This window comes from Polypterus senegalus, chromosome 7, assembly GCF_016835505.1.
Source record: "Polypterus senegalus isolate Bchr_013 chromosome 7, ASM1683550v1, whole genome shotgun sequence".
Lineage (NCBI taxonomy): Eukaryota > Metazoa > Chordata > Cladistia > Polypteriformes > Polypteridae > Polypterus > Polypterus senegalus.
The window spans coordinates 34,099,175-34,121,692 of record NC_053160.1 but is presented as its reverse complement, the minus strand read 5'-3'; the positions used below and the strand labels follow the sequence as shown (position 1 = coordinate 34,121,692).

Below are 22,518 nucleotides of genomic sequence, written 5' to 3'. Positions count from 1 at the left end.
AAAACCAGATTGCGATGCATTTCATCCGCCACTTCCGATCCTGCCCCCTGCCACATGAAGACAGCCCGGCAGGCACAGCACACAGCAACAGACATTTTATGTTGATTTCTGTGTGAAAACTATTGCTTTGTGTGCTTTTTAGAAAACTGTGTTCAGCCCTCAAAGAGTTAAACAAAAAGTATAATAGGTGACCTATATCATGATTGCATAATTACAAATAAGAATTTTGCACGCAATAGCATGGGTTTCCTGCATACACTCTTATTTTCATTTACAGTTTAAGACTAGAATTCATTTTAATAATGAGTCTATATTGTTCAAGTATTAGCAAGTCCACAAGGGAGTTAAGTGTGCTCATGCCAGGCTTGTCTTTGCCCTGCAACCAGTACTACTGAAATTAGCTCTTAACTTTCCATTAAACCTGAGCCGAATAAAGCAGAAAGTAGATTTAAAGATGGCTAAAGGGTAACTACACTGACTTGAAAGACATTTTAGTTTTAGAATATGCACAGCACTTCAGTCACCTCTGGTAAAAAATAATTTGTTTTTAATGAAAATCACTTAAGAGGTTGATTAAAAAAAAAAAGGAAAATAATCACACAAAACCTACTAGTGGATGTGATACTGTGATGAGGCACGTAGGGGTCTATTGCACAGTGCGTTTTAAAAATAAAACACTGCACTTGGGCTCGGGGGTGTGGGGACTTGCAGTAGTGCAGTCGTGCATGTCTGAGAGGTTTAGTAGAGGTATTGGCTAATTTGCATTCACATGCAGATGCAGTCATTTCTGCCAGTTTTATCATTGGCACACTCTGTGGAGTAATCGAGGCATTTACACCAGCAATAGGTTAAAAGTAGCCTGAGGTGGTTAGATCAGGGTGAAGGTTTGAGAAGGTCACTCCTGCTGAATATTTTAGAGGAGTAGGTGTGTCAAGTTCTCCGGGGTCCTGAAGGACTGACATCAGGTGGCAGGATGATGGAAATCCAGCTCAGAGTGCCCCAGCGGGTACTGCTTGAGGTGGCTTTGACGAGAGCTGAACAGGGGAACAGCAACAGTTGGCATTTCAGCCCAGCTGTAAGACCCCAGAAGGGGATAAGCTGGGGAGATGAGGGAGAAAGATGTGCTGGGTTTGTGTTGAAAGTAAGTTTGGAGGTGAAGTAGGTAGACAAGTTAGAATTATGGAATTTCGGAAGGCGACTGCTACTGAGAAACCAGCCATGATGGTGAGCAGCGAAGGTGCGATATACTGAGGTGTGTGGTTTTAATGAACACATCCTGACTGTATTTTAAGCATCTGTTTTTAACCTTGATTTTGATTATTTATTGATTTTTATCTTCACCGAGACCCTGATTTTTATTATGGATCATTTATTTAGTTACAGAAGACTTTGGACTTCACTGACTTTGGTGGGCTGCTTGGTATGAAAGTTGGGGTAGTGCATTTACATACATACATGCTTGTTATACTGTAATTGGAACACGACTTACTGTACTGGGTTTTTAAAATTGGATTATTTATTGTTTATTTTTTTCACACAGAATTTATTTGCACTTGCTGGAGATGAGGAGCCTGAGGTCCGCAAAAATGTGTGCCGTGCCTTGGTAATGCTGCTTGAGGTTCGAATGGATCGTCTGCTTCCTCACATGCATCATATAATTGAGGTGAGACTGATATGGGGGATATACTGCTTACAAATTTGTTTTATTTGTCCATTTTTCTTCATTAATCATTCTTTGCTATGTACATGGGACAGTTTAGACTTTGAAATAAAGCCTTTCTATGGTGCACAAACGTCTGTTCCTTGTTAACAGTTTTTTTGTTTACATTAACAACTCTTTTCTTGAAATCAGTGCAGTCCTGTTATACCACAATTTATTGTAAATTTTCTTTTTTAAATCTTTTTCTTTATTTTATTTGAATGCAATTAAATAACATTTTTTCAAGGATGTGAACATTAGAAAAAGCATATAGTGAGTGTTTGCATTTTTCTTTTCTGTTTATCTTTTATGTTCACTATCAGCTTTCTTCCTTTAGAAAGACCATTGATTATGAATACATTTTTGTAAACAATAGGTTATATTTGTAAATGTTATTTCAGAGTGTATACTGCTCAAAAAAAGTAGTGGAACACTACACATTGGATTTCGATGAACAAAATATTCAAGTGGAAAATCTTTACTGAGTAATACTTTGGAATTCGTTGAGAACAAAGTGATGTAACAATGGTCAATGGCAACCAAAATCACCAACCCATTGAGGGCCTGATTCAGCATCACACTGAAAATCAGAGTCAAAAATTGAAATCACAGGCTGATCCAGCTTGCATGAATTTCATCATGGTAACTCATAATGTGACTCGTAAGTGTGTGTATGGCACACACGCCTGTGTGCACGTCAGACAACATCTGGGCACGCTCACCATGAGATGGTGGATGGTATCCTGGGGAATTTCCTTCCAGACCTGGATTAGGGCATCAGTAAACTCTGGACAGTCTCTGGCATTTGATGCACCAATACATAATGTCCCAGAGGTTCACAATTGGGTTCAGGCATGGGGAACGTGTGGGCCAGTCAGTGTTATCAATTCCTTCGTCATCCAGGAGCTACCTATGCACTCTGGCCACATGTGGCTAGGCATTGTCCTGCACCAGGAGGAAGCCAGGGCCCACTGCACCTGCATAAGGTCTGATAATGGCTCTGACATTTCATCCTGGTACCTAACATCAATCAGAGTACCATTGCCATTGCAAATGGAGGTCTATGGAACCCTCCAGAAATATGCCTCCCTAGACCATCACTGACCCACCACCAAACCGGTTATGCTGGATGTTGTTGCAGGCTGCATAACATTCATCATTGGGTCTCCAGACTCTTTCACATCTGTCACATGTGCTCAGTGTGAACCTGCTGTCTTCTGTGAAGAGAATAGCACACCAATGGCAGAGCTGCCAATAGTGGTATCCTCAGGTTGATGCAAATCGAGCTGCACAGTGACAGACAATGACCAAAGGTCCCACTAGATGACATTGGGCACTTATGCCACCCTCATAGTCTGTTTCTGAGCCAGTTGGAGGTCATTTCATAGGGCTCTGGCAGTCATCCTCCTGTTCCTCCTTGCACAAAGGAGCAGATATTGATCCTGCTGCTTGGTTGATGCCTTTCTACTGCCCTGTCCAGCTCTCCTTGTGTAACAGCCCATTTCCTGGTATTTTCTTCATGCTTCTGAGACTGTACTGGGAAACCAAGCAAACCTTCTTGCAGTGGCACATTTGGATGTGCCATCCTGGATGAGCTGGACTACCTGTGCAATTCTGTGTTCTATTTGCTTTTAGTTTTTTTAATAATCATTCTTTGCAACAGCAGAGTTTATTATTGTAGAGCCCCAAATCACACAAAGAATGCCTCAATAGGCTTAAATAAGTAATGTTAAATTGGCAGCCCTCCCAAAAAACTTGCAACAAAAAAAATGAAAGAAATCTTATCACCTTTAACAATACAATGAAAACCTCGTTCAGCGAGTCCTCCAGCAATAAACAAGAATAAACAGCAACAGAAAAGAATATACAACAATTAACAAAAACACTTGGGTTCAAAAGTAATACAAAAACAAACATAAGTAAGAGTGCATGTGAAAATAAATTATTCCAAGTTAGCTCTGTAGGTTTATGGTCTCAAGATGGCCTTCCATCCTCCAGACACAAGCTAGCCTGCAGTGCTGAAGGGAGGGGGCAGTGGATGGAGAGAGAGAGAGAATGAGAGACTCTCCAATAGGGTAAATGCAAAACACAAAAACAAAATACAAGTAGTCTGTAGTCCTCTTCTTAGAGCTAGATGGCAGGTCTATCATTGCCACCTCATAAATATAATACAATAATAAGTAAAATCTGTTTTTGCAATGCTGTCCTCACCAGGTGCAGAATATTGTGACAGGCTCCCAAGACCAAATACAGGAATTGATTATACTAATAACTAAGTGCAGAACTAGTATATTCAATGAAACTGATTAATATAAATGGAAATCAACAATATATGTCCATTAATTGTAGGACTATAGCCTTTTGACAACTGAGGAGATGAACTTGTAAGAAAGAGAGTCAATGATAACAGACATAGAGCCCTCAGCCAGACGGCAACCTACCCTGGGCATTCTACATCAGAGTTAGTGCTTTGCCATCCAATCTGCCAAATTCAGTCACAAACCGTGAATATGACCCTGGTGGTGTATAGACTGAGAATCCACCCTGTTGTATTAAGTATATATACTATATATAAGTGAGACTGACAGTCCATGGTGGACAACAAAAATCCCCAACCCCACCTCATCATGAGGAGTGACAAAAACAAAAAAAAAAAGCCAATGTGTTACGGAGTCCTGCATGTACCCAAGAACACAACTTGCTAAGCACATCGTCTTTGAATCTCTCAGAACTTCCTCTTCGTTCTTCATTTGCATAAAATGGCAGCTCAGTGTCTCTGTACTTCACTTCTCAGCGCTTGGCTAAAAAAAAGTATGCTGTTTCTAAGAATAGCCCACGTGCTGCAGCATTATTGCCAACCCATACTGACACAAAAACAATTTGTTAGATTTTTTTTTCTATAAAATTGACAAATTTCAATCAAATCAGTCACAGCATTTTTGAGAATTACTGGTGTTAAATTTGCTTTTATTGTTCGGTTTACCCCTAAATATTGGTAAATCTAAATGTTACTTGGCAGATACCTACTGGTCTAGATGTACAGTCTTGTCAAATTTCAGGTTTTTAAGTAAACAGGGAAGTAGTGTTAAGGATATAACTTTCTTTATATGTCTTTTGACCTACACACTGCTAAGAAACATGTGAATGAAAGATTTGCTAGTCCTGATAGTCTTTTGTTTATCATTCTTTTAATCCTGGAAGCTGATTAATTTTGCATTCATTTCCACTATGTTTAGCGTAATACTTATGTTGGTTTTGTTTTTTTTTTTTTCCCCATATCTGCAGTATATGTTGCAAAGAACCCAGGACCAAGATGAAAATGTTGCTTTGGAAGCTTGTGAATTTTGGTTGACACTTGCTGAGCAACCAGTTTGTAAAGATGTCCTCTGTGGTCATCTGCCAAAGTAAGCATTTTATTATTATTATTTATTTTTAATGTAAATTTATTCTCATAGAATTAATAAATTTTAAAAGTTTGTGAAGTAGGTGTCACCAAGTACATCCTCAAATTATTTTTTAAAACAAACCAGGTTTCAGTTTTGGCCTTGACAATACACATTTATCATTTTTTCTTGACTTTACTGTTTATGTGGCTGAGTCAATGGACTGAGGAAGTGTAGTATGCTTTTTCAGTGTTACTGATGGTGAACAAGGTATAAAAATATGAAAATGCAATTACTCTTAATGTCAGTGTTGTTTCTGTAGTATTTGCAGTTCCTAGATTTTGCAGTGCAGGGTTTTTTATTGCAAGTAAGGGGCATAAACCTGTACGAAAAATATTGTTGTTTTGGCACCACTATCTTAGGGATTAAGAAAAGAAAGTCTTGTGGCAGATTGATTGGCAGGATGACGCCCAACCTGTTGCTGCATCCAAATGGTGCCATCTTTCGCCTTTACGTCGAGTGCTTTTGTTCTCTTTCTCCGATGTAGAACCCTCATTCTCATCTGAGTTCACCTCTGTTTATAGTACATCTTTATTTGAAAACAGCAGTGTCAGAGCGAGGGGAGCGTGAATGTGACTGAGAGAAAAACACTAAATTTAAATTAAAAAAAGCTAACCTTACAACCACCATAGAGTTACACTGGCTGTTAAGGTATGTTTTTATTCTATAATGTTAACAATAAGAGCAGCTCACTACTCAAAATGGTAATTCTAAAAAGCGCCTGGAATCGAATTGGCACCCTGTTGATTATGAGTCAGCAGTTGTTACCTCTGCACCACCACAGCGGTCGTGTCCACGTCGTACCCTAACCCAGTTTCTTTTTCTTTGGTTATTATCTTGAATAAAACCGTACTTTTTTGTTATACGTGTGCCTTTTGTGAAAGTGTTTATTTGATATTTGGACTTTTGTCTTGACACATTATATACTTCGTGACAAAATTTTATTATTAGTACTATAACATGAAAAAAGTTTCTGTTTTAAGTTATATGTTCCACATTTCTTGCTTCGCATTGCCTGTCATCCTACATTTACATTAATCGTTGTAGACACAGAACACACATGAAATGCATGTGTTCCAAATAATGATATATTATTTACCCTAGGTTGACAGAATTGAGCTGGGAGAACTTTTTGCCGGAGTTGATCTGCAGCAGTGGGGGGATGGGATAGCAGTCTGCTTGCTGCTTGTGCTGATGGATACATTTGCAAAAGACCATAATTGGGAGGTGCAAAGGAATTGAAGGTGTCCTGGGATTAGGTGTTTTTTCGTAGGCTTCAAGAATTCTAGTGTTAAAAGCATTAAATGGAATTTTCTGATGAGGTGTACTTGATGGATATATTTAACCTTTAGAGACATTTTCAAACTTTACTCAAATTAAAAAGGGAATACATTGGATTAATTAATGTATTGCTAGACATCAACATCAGAAGCACAGTAGCCAATGTAAAGTTTTTAAATCTTTACTTATTTTATCAATGTGTGTGTCATGCTCCTGTCCTTCCTTGTCTTTTCCTAAATTGCTCTACTTCAAGTGCCCATGCAAAAAAAAAATCCTTTGCTGCCACTGTTGTTGACATTGATGTACTGAACAAAATGAGACAGTAGGTTCCAACCCACTTGATACAAAAGATAGTCAAAGAGACATAGACTGATAAAGTACAGCAACTATTAGAGAATACACTTGCAGCAAAACGAGTAGAAACAATACAGGTTGTTCTTGACTTTACAAGATTATTCATTCCAAATTGTCTGTCGTTAATTGAGAACTTGTAAAGTGTGTGGTGCTTTCACATAGAAATGTTTTTAAAATGAATGGTTCCATCCAAAAAAAAAATATTATAACGTTTTGCCTGATAAAGGAAACACAAACATATTATTAGAATTCACATTTCATCAAAACTAAATGCACACTTAGACAAAAAATATTGTAGAAAAGCAAATACTACTTTGCTAAAATTGTAACATTCATTTGGACTTTTTTCTTTAGGAATGCTTCCAGAGTTGTTTATTTGCGACACTGCTTTTTCTTCATAAATTTTCAGCTTCAGTTTCAACTGCTTTGGTGTTAATGAAATTAACAACAGGTGCACTAGAGGGACAACAATGAGACAACCCCCAAAAGAGTCCCAAGGGCATGGAGGAGATTCCAGGAGACAGGCAGTTATTCTAGTAGAGCTGGACAGGGCCGTAGTAGGTCCTTAACCCATCAGCAGGACCAGTATCTGCTCCTTTAGGCAAGGAGGAACAGGATGAGCACTGCCAGAGCCCTACAAAATGACCTCCAGCAGGCCACTAATGTGAATGTCTCTGATCAAACAATCGGAAACAGACTTCATGAGGGTGGCCCGAGGGCCTGACATCCTCTAATGTTCCTTGTGCTGACTGCCCGGCACCTTGGAGCTAGATTTGGCAGGTCCAACACTGCCGCCCTGTGCTTTTCACAGATAAGGTTCACCCTGAGCACGTGACAGATGTGAAAGGTTCTGGAAAAGCCATGGAGAATGTTATGCTGCCTCTGGGACATTGTTTTGGTCCATCTGCAACCGCCAAGTTGCACCTCAGACTGTCCAGGAGCTCAGAGATGCCCTGGTCCAGATCTGGATAGGAGATTCCCCCAGGACACCATCTGTCGTCTCATTAGGAGCATGCCCAGACATTGTCAGTAGGGAATTCCCAGAGATTTTTCATTTCCGCATTCCTGGGAATGAAACTGCTGTAATTCCTGGGAAACCGGGAATGGTCAAGCTCACATATATAGCGTGTAAAAATCAATCAAGAAATAACAGAGTTATAGTTGAAAATAATTAAGTGGCACGGTTTTTTGGCCCACGGTGTACTGTGTTGCTGATTAATTCAGTCAACAGCAGACCAGCAGCAAAGACTGAGCACAGTGGACTGGGAGGAATCTGCACTCTGCAGCTCATGAAGGCCGGGACGGGGCAGACTTCATTGATGTCTGTCAGACAACAGCTTTGAACAGCAAATTGAAATTGCAATGCATCAGTCTATTGCAGCTGCATTATCTGTGCCAAGAAACTTACCATCACAGAATGATGACAAGAAGCTGGATGCATCAGTAAAAGCTAAAATGGCATTGTTTAGAACAAGTGCATCAGTATCTGATGACTGTGCCACCTACTTCAGTGAAGGTAGAGTGTGATTTCTCAGCGGCTGGCGTACTCGGCACGAAGTGCGGTCTTGCCTGGACGGCCGCACACTGGACACATGCTTTCTACGCTCTTATTACCGCAACTAACTAGATATGTTTACTTATATGACAGCATGAAATGCCTGTAGGTGAGGTAAGTCTTTTATTGGTGTCAACATATTGCAGTAGTTTTATTAAAAATAAGTGTTGGTCGTTCTAAAACCATTCACATATGACAAGACTGACGAATTATTTTTTCACTTTGATTTTCGGGGTGTCTTTGAATTCAGCCCTCTGTAGGTTGATAGTTTTCATTTTCATCAAACGATTTGGCATCCTTTCGTTCCTAATAACATTACCTAGTCCATATTAGTATAGATATCCAGCATGATTTTTCCCCCCATTGAGATCTGATGTGTTTTCAAAGTGTTCCTTTAATTCATTTGGCTGCACGCAAGCACACAGATGCCGACACTGATGCTTGCAGGCTAGTCTAGTGCAGTGGCTGAATCCCAGGGACAGTGATGCTGCAGTGCTGCAGAGGGTGGCAGTGGTCATGAGCCGGCTGCTCAGCGAGTGTACGGCACTGATGGAAAAGCTCCGGCGTGCTGGCATATTGCACTGGGAACCGACTATAGCTGGTTCCGATGGTTTAAGGGTTAAATCAAATCCTGTAACTGTCTCCTTTGTAACATTTTTGCTGCAACGTTATACATAACTAGTTTTGTTCTTTGATGTTCCCCCTAGTTGTTTTATCTTACAGTTACCCAGGTTTTTGTTAAAATTGTGCCTTCCTTCTGTTTTTCTATACAGAAACATAAAACTCACTCTGTTTATCTTGTGTCAGTTGCTTTATCTGCCATAGCTCAAAATGTAAAAAGGTGTACTGTTTCTTTAAATAGTATGCGACTGTGTTTATCTTGAAAGGCATTTTATACAATTTACAAATCGTTTTGGTGCGTATTATTGTACTTTTATGACTTTTTTTTTTCTCTCCAGGCTGATTCCTGTTCTTGTAAATGGCATGAAATACTCGGAAATAGACATTATTTTACTTAAGGTGTGTTGACTGTCTTATTAATTTCCTTCAAATTAAGTTTTATGTTTATATGAGGATAATGTAGTGTATCCACATAGTCCTAAATTGGTACTGTACTGTCTCTTGGGGGGAAAACACATTTGTAGAGTACATTTTCTACTCTTGTGCCTTTTACACTAGTTCATTTCTGGATTTGTAATATTATTAGATGAATGTTGTTTTGTTGAAATCCTCTGGGACTAATTTAACTCTACCTCTGAAGTTTACTGTAAATTGTCTGATACCCTGTAAAGTTTGGGAGTATACATAATATAAGCAGGATGTTGCTTTTTGTTTTATTACTTAAAAATGAATAGACTAAAAATCAGTATGAATTTCTGAATTAAATATGGAATTTCAATGGGGTTGGTCCTGTCTGTATATGCATGCAACTGTAATGATTTTATTGCATGTACAGTATATATTTGGTGTATTTTCAGTTTTTAAGTTGTAGAGACACAATCAAATTAAACGAACCTACATGGAACTTTGTTTAAAAGCTAATAAACTTTAGGTTTAATTGTAGAAGTCCATGTCAACTCAAAGTCATAATTGCTGACTAGGATGATACACTGCTTTTGATTAATAAACACAAAGGCTCTACTCATCATACAAAGTCCCATGATAATGATTTTTTTTAATCAAACCAAAACTCATGCTAGTAACTTTCAGTACATTATTTTTTCCTGAATCATTGCCACAGTTTAACCTGTTAAGCTAAAGTACCATAGCTGCCTTTTTTAGTTAAGTCTAATGCTATTCTCTGCAATAACTGGTTCATGGTACATCAGTTCCGGAGGCTGCTATCACAATGTCTGTGTTGAAAACAGATCTATTTAATCATCTGTAAGATTTTGTATAGCATAAGTGAAGAGTTTTTTTGCACTGTGGAACTGCTCTTCGCTTTCAATTAAGATGTGCTATATGCATGTACCGGAAGAGGGAGTAGTATTGCATTAATTTAAGTTGCTGCAGTGAGTTAGGGGTTTACTGCACTTCAGCCAGATAAGTTTATCTTACTTTTCTTAAAGGGTAGTTGCACAAGGGTCTCAACGAATAGAACTAGATGAATCTGAATTACACAGTTATTACTTATTGTATGATGAACTGTGAGCAGTAGTATATGCAAGTGGGCATTACTGGTTAAAACTGCAGAATTGCACTTATGAAGTAGCCTCACAATCATGATCAAATTTAAAGCTCTTTATTTGCCCAAATGTGCACTGTATTTCCAAACACTTTATAAACAATGTTTTTCCTTCAGATATCTCATTATTAGATTCTTTTGTCCTTTAATATAAAATGATTATATATTGTAGAGCTTCTCTGTATATTGTATGCCCAGGTCTCCTTGTGCTGAAGTGAGTAGCATTGTTGTCGACCAGAAAGTGGCACATGTTTGAGGATGTGGTGCGTTTCCTTATATAAAATGGTGTGATGCTGTATGTGTGATAAAAGTGCCCTGTAGCAAACTGCTGCCATTAATGTTCAATGAAGAATTCACAAAGCAAATATGTATCAAAGGAATACAATCAAACAAAGGCCAAATTAGACAGCAAAAACTGTGAGAATACACACAGCATCTAACATTAATGGTGCTACATCTGGTATACTCTGTGTAGTTTTGCTCATCAATGTAATTAGACTAATTCAACAAGTATCAAATACAAGATGTGAGGAAAATCTAAAGGAGATTAATCTTTTCAGCCTAAGAAACTGAGATTAATTGCCACTATTAGTTTAGATATCTTTTTTTTTCTTCATTAATGTTAACTTTCGATTTAAAATAAGTTGTTGTGCAACAGTTCAGTTACGAATGAATGCAAGCTAAAAAAAAATTTCCCACAAAAGAAAAAGTACTTTTTCCCAAAAACCGTAAGAAAACTTCAATAAGTTATGTTGTATCATCTGGGATATTCTCATCTCAGCACTTATAAATGCATATTAGGTAACATGTATGAGCTATGAATGGGGCTCTTGGTTGCACATCACCACCGTTCAGCCCTGCTGCTTTCTGCAGAGGTGATTGGGTATCCGCACTAGTGACACATGTTTGAAAATCATCACAGACGAGATATTCAGAGCTGCTGAAATTCAGCAGTTGTGGTTTATAAGACTTATACGACAGTGACTTTTTCTTTCTTCATATACCTGTATTTTTCTAAAGTGATTGTTCGTCATTTAGGGGAAGCATGTAGTTCATGGACAAATCTGTTAAAATGGCAAACTCATTGAAAGAGTCACTTAAAAATTGCAAGTAATGATAAAATTTAAGTAATAATTTGTTAATACTAAAATGGCTTATGCTACGTTTGTGACAGTATTAAACATTAATAGCCATGGTTTGTTACTGGGTTGGACAGTTTTAGTACCTCGTCACTGTTCATGTGTAGTAGTTCTTTTAATTGTTTTTCCATTGTTAAGACAGTCTCAAGGGAACATGCCTTTTCCAAGAAATAAACTTTCTGTAAATGAACCTTGTCCCGGAGTGGAGGATATGATTTTTCTAGCAAACCATACTGTAAAGCCAAAATGTTTCTGATAAAGCTTGTATCACACTACATGCCCTTTCTAGTGATTTTCACTCATAGCCTTTATTTACATACTCTTAAGAATATCACAGATGATTTTAATTTTATTTGTAGTGAGCAGCCTGTAATAGGGTGGTATGATAACGAGGGTCTGCTCCACACTCCTGGTAACCATATTGGTAGCCTCTTGAACCTCCCTCGCCAGATAACGTAACCAAGGAAGGGTCTCGGCAAGCAAAAATGCACACGGTCAGCAATGGATGGGTATATAAAGTGCAGGTGCTTTTATTAAACAAACAAATATTCCTTAATGAATAATCCAATAAATATTAACAACACAGTCTCCATGGTGAAGGTAAAAAAAAAGAAAAAGCAATATATAGTATAGCTTCCGTAGTGTTACATTTTTTCTTTAAAAAACATGTACTGTAGATCCCGGAATACAGGCCGACCCGGTATATTAGCCGAACCCCTTCTCTACCTACTAAATTACATGTATTTGCCGATGACCGGTATTTAAGCCGACCCCCTTCTCCAAGCAAAATTTTCTAAATTTCCTTAAAAGTGTCTCTTCGGGTATATTTATAATGTTTATCGGCGAGAATTTGAGACTGCCGGCATTTTTGATATATAATATAATGTGCATAATTTACCAAAACACCAATAATTTTTCTAATGTACTAACCAAAAAGTTATAAAAGTGCCTAGCCTACTTCGATTAAGCAAGGAGCATGGCGGCACGCATGGTCGCAGCGGCTCAGGGCTCTCCTTTTCAGTGCACTTTTTTGTTTTTGTACTTTTTTTTTTTTTTTTTGTCCTTGTTTGTGCACGATCGGTTCGGCGAACATCCACTACACCATTCAGAACCTTATAGACATCGGTGTACAGAGTCAGACATCTGTTTCGAGTGTTTTTCATCACACGCACAACATCCCAGACAACATAGCAAGACCAGAGGGCTCTCCGTGGATTGTTGTCGGGTCTAGGAGACGACACAGACGGAGGAGGGAAAGAAAGCAGAAGCGGGGCCGAAAATCCGGCATTATGCTAAAGCTAAAAAACAACCATACAAGCCCTATACAGAACTTTTTTCTGCACTGAAGGAGCTGCTTTTAATCTCATTGTAGATGCGTATAGTGACAATAAAAGGCATTCTATTCTAGAAACAATTTCATACTGTACTCACCATTTAATTTGACATCTTTGGGCTGCAGAAAGGAGGAGATATTTCCACACAATGTCCATCTTCGTTTCGATTGCAATCGCTTTCTTTTACCTTCTCTTCCTTCCTTAGCAATTATGTGTCTTGCTTGCATGGTCTTAATGATTTATATATATAGGTAAATCACTGCAATGACGGAAATTACATCCACAAACACATGTATCTGGGCTCCGACTGACGCTACTAACGCTCTCGATTGTTTGTTTACAATCGCGCAAGTGGATACATGTGACCGCATCCGTTTCCTAACGCAAGATGTTGGTCGTTAATCAAAACAAAAAATTTCATTTTAAACTTCCCGATAATTTATTATAAATTTTATTAATAAAATCAACAACTAAAACACTTTTTTGAATAAATTCTTTATTTAATTTAAAGTACCGGCATGTAAAGTTACTTCTTCATCTGAAAGATGGCTCTGTGGTTTCGTCATTATTTACTTCCGTATTCATCGGCAAAACCGGCATTGCGCTGGAAATCTTGAATCTGAAACGATACTCGTTGTATAAAACGACCCCCAAACTCCAAGCCAAAAATCTAGGACGAAATTCTCGGCTTATATAACGGGATCTACGGTACAAATTGTGGTATTTTTTTCTTGAAAAATTACATATTTATTAAATCTGATCTTCTGTAAAACATGCAAAACATTAAAAGTACAAAGTCACAAGTGTACCAGGGGTGTGGAAATCAAATTTGTTTCAACTTGTCCACGGACAAGTAAACTTAGAAAATCCACTTGTCCGCCAGTTAAATTCACATGCCCATAAACAAATAACAAAAGTGAAAAATAGTTTATTTTTTCTGATCTCTTTTATTGATACCAAAACTGCCTTCCATTTTAAAACTGAAAAAAGTTCTTTCAGGGAGTAGTATTTTGCCACCTTGCTCTAGAACATTATATAAAAGATTCCATTATTTTAACTGGCTAATAAACAATGCCTTCATTATAGCTACACTAGTTCTTTTTTCATATATTACAGTTACATAACAGAACACTGTCCTGATTCATTTTCTGCCATGTTCTTCAGCTTTTGTCTTGCAACATCTTCTCCCCCAAGAATCTTTACCATCTCAGACAGCATGGGCTGAATGTTGTTCATTTCTGCTTGAGCTGAACTGCATGGTTCCTGGACTGATGGTCCTGCAGAAGTGGATGCTGATGACTTTTCAGGTTTTTTATGAGTGATGTGCCTGTTGCCAGGTGACGGCCAGAATTCCACAGCTGGTCATGGGTCAAACTCTTTTAAAGAAGCAGTATTGAACAGCCTAGCATAACGCTCAACCCTCCGAGCGTTCAGCTTTAGAAAACGCTTTTTCAATTGAACCAACTTTTTTCTTACTTTTAGACTCATGTCTCTATCTGACGTACTAAACCCCCAGTTCCTATCCTTTTTCTTTCTGCACATAACCAATCACCACATGATAAACGTATTTGTGAAATTAAAACTAGTTATAAGCTTAGACCTCTGAATGGATGGCATAATTAAACATGTATAACGAAAATTGTTTTTAAAGTTCTGAAAACTGAGGTCTAGGTTTATAACTAGTTTTAATTTCACAAAGACGTTTATCGTGTGGTGATTGGTTATATGGAGAAAGACAAAGGCTAGGAACTGGGGGGTTTAGTACGTATGATAGACACAGCAAACGTGCAATAAAGAAAGCCTGCTCAGAAAAACATCCATTGAATTATTCGTTCGTATCTCCGACCTCCAGATCACGAACCCAACATTTACACAATATTTCAGTTAAACCTGTGCGATACCCATTCAAATACAGTATCCAGTTTTTTGGAGCCTCGTCACACCTGCCATAAACTTCTCTACACTGAACGTAGACCTGAGAACCCCATAATGCAAGGGAGCAGCACTACAGTCACGCCACCGTGCCCCCCGCCACCCATGTCTAATACATGCTTTAATGCATTTCATCGTGAAAAGATATCAAGTATTTATCTTAGTGTTCTGAATGTTCATTGAGCAGGAATATCATGAAGTCAATGTGCAGCGAATGCTGCCGGTGCCTCTTACTGCAAGTGAAAGTCAGTTTAAGAAGCGCGCAGAGATTAACAACTGGGTCGGGGAACACTTAATATAAAGCATTTAATGTGCTACATTAATTTATGACAGGGTTTGAGAAAATCTAGTAAATGAAACATTCATTTTAAGATGAAATTTAGTTTGCGACATTCAACTGACAAAATAAACTACGAGAATAAAGTCAACATTTCGACTTTAATCTCGACATTTACATTTTTTTGTCTTCACTGTGTCAGTATTTTTTTTCACAGTGGCCTTATTACGCTTCCTTAGGTTTTTCACGGCCTGTTGTGCCAGTTTTAATCAAGAAATGATCCATTTCTCATCCGCGATGCTACTTGCTTCAGTTTCAACAACACGCATATAGCGAAAACAACATGCTTACTGCAGTGCATTATGGGTTACGCAGGTAATTCCTAATGACGTATTCGAAATTAAGCAAGAGGTTACATTTCCAAAGAAGTAAATATTACCGATGTTGTCGGGGGGAAAAAAAATAATCGCGTCTAAGTTTAGATTTTTATTGATATTTCATAACATTTGGAAACCGTTAGAATGTTTTCTTTATTTTTAAAAAACTGACAGTGTGAAACCAACTTGTTTTATATGAAAAATTCTCTAATCAAAAACGATCTATAGACAGCTCATCAAAATTGATGTCACGCAATAAATTTCTTAACTCTTCAATATATCACAACCTACGTGAAATCGCAAATTTCAGAAAAGATCAAATACCTAAAAAGCTTTATGTGGCGAAAACAATTGCATTGTGGGTGAAATTACCACATTTTTATGTAGAAAAAATTTATTTTATTAATAATATATACAGTAAAAGTTGTCGATTATAATGAAAAATCATCAAATTACATTGTATTGTCGGCATGAAAAAAAGACAGCATCTCCAAACGTGTAAATAGTAGTGTAAAATACTTATGTAAGATCACAAGAGTGCTTCCCCTTTGAAAAATCAGCCATCATTTTGTAAACAATATTGAATACCAATTTGATACATGAAGAACATGCCTAAGTAAACTGTTTCCGCACGAAGTACGTACCCAAATGTTTAAAATTTGAAAGTAGTGGTAAAAATGTGCCCTGCACTGCACATTTAATTCTTTTTTTCTCCAGAAAAATTGCACTTGTCCGCGGACAACTGAAACCAGAAAACACGCTTGTCCGACGGTCAATTTACCCGTGTCGGACAAGTTGGGCATTGGATTTCCGCACCCCTGAGTACAAAGTATGATAATTATACAAATAATGAATAATTATACAAATAATGCTAATACCATAAAATCTGTCAATTTGTCATTTGTTTTCTAGATATACAGTTGCCTGATACAAAGTAAAAGTAAAAACAAAGTTAGGATTCCTTTATAAACTCCCCGAGAAGTGAGGCATCCGTGCAGCCCCCATTCTTCGTTCCTCTGCATCCATTCTCCAAGCCTGTTGCAGTCCTGTCCCTCACCGCATTTTACCTCCATCCTCTCTCTACTTCAGCCCAGCACATATTCCACTGTTGTCTCCCCAACTTACCCTTCTCAGGATTTTCAGTCGCCAGAGAGATGTTGGTAACTGCAGTCCCTTCCACCTACGGCTTTAACCATGACTGCCTCCTTCTGCACATCTGCCGTGATGCCCCCAGCCGCCTCTCCCATCTTCATCATACACAAACATTGGTGCCTTCTGGATCCCTAGGGAGGTTTCTCTCAATCCCCGCTACACCTCAGCTGTTCAGTGGGGAAGTGCTCCGCCCCTCGAACATCAATTGCTTGTTCCTTCACAGCACCCTGACCATTTGTCTACACTCCTGCATACTGGCTGACCAGATTATGCCTTCACCTTCTGTTTTCCTTCTCTTTCTTTTTGGTATTTCCTTATCTTTTGTCCGATTCCCACTTATAGCCCCTGTGAGTGCAGCGCCTCTAATGCAAACCGCATGAAGCAATCAAGACAGACCACACCCTCCTTTACAGGTGTACCCCATCTTGATCACTCTGTAACGGCCGACCCCTTACCCAGCCGGCGGTTACACCTCCAAGACCTGTGGCCTGGATAATTTACTGAGATGAATCTAACTATCAAGCTGTACCTCTAACAAAGTATACTTTTCCCCACAATCGACGGTGTAAATATAAACTCACAAAAGCAGATATGTAAAATTATACTGATTAAATGAAACAAGACAAATGCAAAAATAGAAACTTAAATATAAATATCCCTCCACCACATCAACAATGAGACACCACCATATGTAAATACAACAAAACCCTCCCTTGCCCCTGTAACATATAACAAACAAAACAAATAACAAAAATGAAATGAGATATGGAAATCATGAACTTGAGTCCGGTTATAATACTGTCCTGAATACGGTTGACTGAACTAATGGTAAATGAGTTGTTTGATTTTCCCGGAACAAAATAGAACAGCCTCACCGTGGATCCTCGGTGCGTGGTGGATGATGAAGTCCGACCCCGGGGTCTCGTGATATTGAAGTAAGTCGGGCAAATTGAAAAACAAATTGGATGAAATGCGCGAGGTGGAATACAGCAGGTATAGATGGCTCGTGGTCGTGAAATGAAAAAGTCTCCTTCTCTTAACTCTCTAACGGCTTAAATAGTCCCGTGACGGCTGTAATTGATTAATAGTGAGCAGGTGTTTTCCAGGTTTGAGGCTGTGGTCTTATGAATTTACTGATACACACACACAAACAGCAAACGGGACAATGGAAACGAGACGCACTCAGTACTGACATTTGACAACACTACTTATGTTGCCCCGCCACAACTCCACCAACTCCACGCAGCTGCAAGAGGCTGTACACCCTCAGTGATGTAGCTGGCTATTTATCTAATTATTTATTTATTTAGTTGCTAAGCTGCAGACCCCCTATCACTGGTGGCTATTATGTCTATAAGAGTTAACAGCCAATGAATGCTTAGCCAGCAGTAAAGTGCATGTAGTGCACACAAAATGAGGTACACTGAGGTAATACAAAGAAATTAATTGTTTTGGACTGTGCAAATAGAGGACATGCTTGTTGACCTTTGGAGCCATCACATGTCTGTTGGTGTGATGAAAGAAAAAAATTAGCTGAGACTGGCTAAATGCAGTATACAGAGTGTGCTTCTTTGGTCACTAGGCTTATTACTTCAGTTCATGTTGGTTGATCAATACAGCTGAGACTTCTAGGATGGTAAGAATGAAAAAATGAGGCTTGCAATCAGATTTTCAGCAAGAAGCTAAAAATGTCTTTGCAAGTATTGTGCCGAGAGAGAGAATTCCAATATGTCATGTACAGTGTTAAGTGATCAAGTAACCAGAGAAAGTGTTCAGATATTTCACTAGAAAGATGTTTTAATCTTTACAAGGCAGACCAGGTGATATGTGAATTACTCTGTAATAGGATATCACCCTTTGACTACTGTTTTTTTTTTTTTGGCTTTTAAGTCGGTTATCTTTCTATGTGCGGAGTGGTTGCTCTGAGGCTGGGGATCTGCAGTGGCAAATAGAAGGTTGCTGGTTGCCAGTTCAAATCCCATAAACACCATAAGTGACTCTGTTGGGCCCTTGAGCAAGGCCCTTAACATGCAATTGCTTCATCCTGGGTATGACGTTAATCTGCATGCAGTCCTGCAAGCAGGCCCTCCAACCTGCAGGGAAAAACCTGTGGGTTGGTGGCAGAATTGGCACTCCAGCCACCATTAAAAAAACGCCTTACGCTGTTCCATTCCATCTGAACTAGTGTGGTGCTGAGGTGTCACCAATCACATGGCGGCTGCACTTGGGTCCTAATCTGGGATGTTGAGGTGGTTTGTCATGTGGTGGCTGTGGCAACATACTATATCAGCACATGCTTCTAACCTCTCTTCTCTAAATGTTTGTAACATTTTGATGTTTCTGCAGGGAGATGTAGAGGAGGATGAAGCAATTCCAGACAGCGAGCAAGACATTAGGCCTCGATTCCACCGCTCCAGAACAGTAGCACAACAACATGAGGCTGATGGTATTGAAGATGAAGATGACGATGATGATGACATTGATGATGATGACACTATTTCTGATTGGAATTTAAGTATGTTTTCAAATAAACGTTTTTATTTACTGTAATTAATCGAGGAACAGGCATTTATATAATTACCCTAAGATATAAAATGTTTGTGCCACTTATTTTTGATTTTTTTTATTTATTTTTCTCATTGAATGTACTCTGTTTGCATCACTGGTTTCGTTATGCATCTTTGATACTCACTTCAGTGCTTTCTAGTTAAACCCTGAAGATTATAAGCCTTGTTAAGTGCTGTCCATAGACACAACATTTGCAATTAGTTAGTGGCCTGGTCCAGTGCTTTTGTTGTTCACTTTTGCACAAAACATGAGTATTGCACTAAACAATTCAAGCATCTAAAGCAAGTTTTTAACAACAATGTATGCAAAATTGTTCTGCAACCACAGTCTTGTCAATGATGCATATGACATAGGATGAAACTAAGCAGAGACCATGATATTACCTTGGTTTTCTTGAATTTGTTCCTGTTAACACAACTTTTCCATGCAAAGCAGGAGCGTAACCCAGTAAGCAGTGAAATTTCACATGTTGTTCTAGGAACAGTTGCAAAAAGTGGAAAATAAGTAGAAATCAGACAAACGTAGGTTGTGCATTGTCCTTGATGATTCCTGATAGAAATACTCATTATGGCATATCCGTTAACTGAAATTGTGCCAGCCATTAGTTCCTGCTGTTACCCCATACAGTACTTTTCATTGTGAAATTCATAAAACAAATGTAAACTAATGCAAAGTGCAATGTATTATAAGAGAAAATGTTCTGATATTTAGCTGTGAGTCCTTCTTGTGCCCTTGAGGGTGGTTTTTTTTTATTTTAATACCTCAGTGTTGGTTAGTCACCATAGAGCCCCATTCTGGTATATTTTTTTATCGTTGTTCTCCATGAAAGCATGAGATTACTTTTTTTTTCTCTGTCATCATTACAAAACACATTAGATAAATAATTTATTAAAATGTTTTTTTTAGAAGTACTCCTTCAAATTATGATTGTTTGATAACCTTGAGTTAAGTACTTAAACCAAACATACAGTATGTTAATTGTTAACATCTGTAGTCCCCTCTGATTCACACCTACTTTTGATACTAAAAATTTGATGTAAGTCACACATCTGTAAAAATACATATATACTAGCCAACCCGCGGCGTAGCATACGCCGCATAATCAAGCCGCTGTTTAAATGATTTTTAAGCACAGAGGAAAAAATAAACATTTGAAAAATCTGTAATTTAATAAACCACCAAGAAAATTAACATTGCAACAATGCACGCTACGAACCAACATACAATTGTCTGTGACTGAAAACCGGAGGAGCGCCGTCACGCCTTCTCCTTCCAAAGCGAAAAACGGGGTTGAACGGCGCTCGTTCAGTACGCACTGCCCGCTTATGTGCCTGCCCCCAACTCCCTACCTGAGTTGCTTTCGTCTGTGTACAGTCCACACGCACCTGTGAGTCACGTTGACTGTTAATTTTCCAAACACCGCCTCAGTTGGTTTCCACGTTGATTTTTCATTGTTCTTTGCGGTTCCGGCTGCTTTTTTATATATAATCCATCAAGTCACCCGACGAGGGTGGGGGACGGGGTTTACAAAGGGTAGGGACGTAATCAGTGCGAGCGTATGACCCACACGTACTGGGAATTTCTCGTTCGTGGGGAAGAATTGCAAGTCACGGTCTCCATCACGAATGGGGTTCAACGGCTTAAGCACGGCTCCCCATGCCGGTTAGAGACATGTTCATCCATTCAGTGTAGCGCGCGTGCAGTACCAGACATACAAGTGCATCACAGACCTGTTAATGCTCAATCTCACGTGGCTGAAAGCCACTTGTCCGTCTAAGAATTTGGACGCCGACCGCTGTTGGGTCGTGTAACTATTTGGCAGGTGGGAGTCTCGTTCGTTTTCGGAAATAACCAGCCAAATCGCTCCACCAACTAAGAACTGCCATGCACCACCACGCACAGAATCGAGAAAGAGCTATCAATCTGTCAATCCTCTCCGTGTCCGGGCTGGGTGAGGCTTCCTGTGTTGAGTCAAATGAAGCGAAAGGCTTCACACCTGGTGGTGCCCTTCCGTCAATTCCTTTATACTTCATACTCCTCCCTGAACCCAAAGACTTTGGTTACCCGGTTGGCTGCCCTGTTGCGGGGCCTGCATTGGTGAAGCAGGTGAGACGGTAATGAAACAGAGGCACAGGGCTCATTGGTTTTTAAAGACTGCTTCCTTCATTGGGTTTTAACCAATGCACGGAACGAACCAACACACAATCGTCCGTGTGGCGCGGAGGGTGGAACGGGAGGAGAGGAGAAGGACATCCACTCTGCTCCCTCCGTCATGCTAGTCTGCTGATTTCTCGTTCAGTATGCACTGCTTGCTCACGTGCCCACCTTCAACTCGTCACTCGAGTCGTTGTCGTTTTTGTACAGTCCAGATGCACCTGTGACTCACGTAGACTTTTCATTGCTCTGTGCGGTTTTGGCTGCCTTTCTATATATAATCCACCAAGACACCCGACCACGGTAGTAGCGAGGTGGGAGGGGGGTGTGTACAAAGTGCAGGAGTATCTAAGAAGACGCATGTTTGTCACGGATGTGAATTGCTGTATGTAGCGTGTAAAACAGTTTGCCAGGGTGCACGCGGTTGTGCGTTGTAACCGAAAACTCGTTTTTTAAAGACTGCTTACTTTTTTGTGTTTTAACCTCAGTTGTAAAGGAATGTTTTAAGAATCCCATGGGATACCCCTCGCAAACCGTTTTACACGCTGCATATGGCGATTCACCTCCGCGAGAAACATGCCTCTATTAACAGTCAGCGTGTGTCGGAGCTGCATGTTGCCTCTACAACAGACGAATATAAATGACGCCATTTTTTTTGTGTCGTCGCGTCTGAGTTGGTGGCCGTGGCTCTGCGAGTTGTCATCATATCCAGTGGTCTTGGAGTTGGTGGCCGTGGCTCCTTCCTGCATGCGCCATAGGTGTCTAACTTGTCGGTGGCTTAGTGAATCCACGCCGCTTTCCATGATCGTTTTGCCTTAGTGAATTATATATGTAGATGTATAATATATATACTATATCTCCATACAGTGCATCCGGAAAGTATTCACAGCACATCACTTTTTCCACATTTTATGTTATAGCCTTATTCCAAAATGGATTAAATTCATTTTTTTCTTCAGAATTCTACACACAACACCCCATAATGACAACGTGAAAAAAGTTTACTTGAGATTTTTGCAAATTTATTGAAAATAAAAAACTGAGAAATCATATGTAGATAAGTATTCG

General features: G+C 39.2%; 1 protein-coding gene across 2 annotated transcripts in view; it reads left to right on the top strand.

Moving 5' to 3' along the window:
- The window catches only part of tnpo1 (transportin 1), a 157,158-nt gene that overhangs the window by 81,254 nt on the left and 53,386 nt on the right, over nt 1-22,518 (top strand). For both annotated transcript variants that reach the window (XR_005634296.1, XM_039758464.1), the window contains exons 8-11: nt 1,541-1,663; nt 4,985-5,103; nt 9,292-9,352; nt 19,075-19,243. Coding sequence is in view for 1 of the 2 variants with exons in the window: in XM_039758464.1 (XP_039614398.1) it covers nt 1,541-1,663; nt 4,985-5,103; nt 9,292-9,352; nt 19,075-19,243 (472 nt within the window). In the remaining variant the exon portion in view is untranslated. The remainder of the gene's footprint in view (nt 1-1,540; nt 1,664-4,984; nt 5,104-9,291; nt 9,353-19,074; nt 19,244-22,518) is intronic.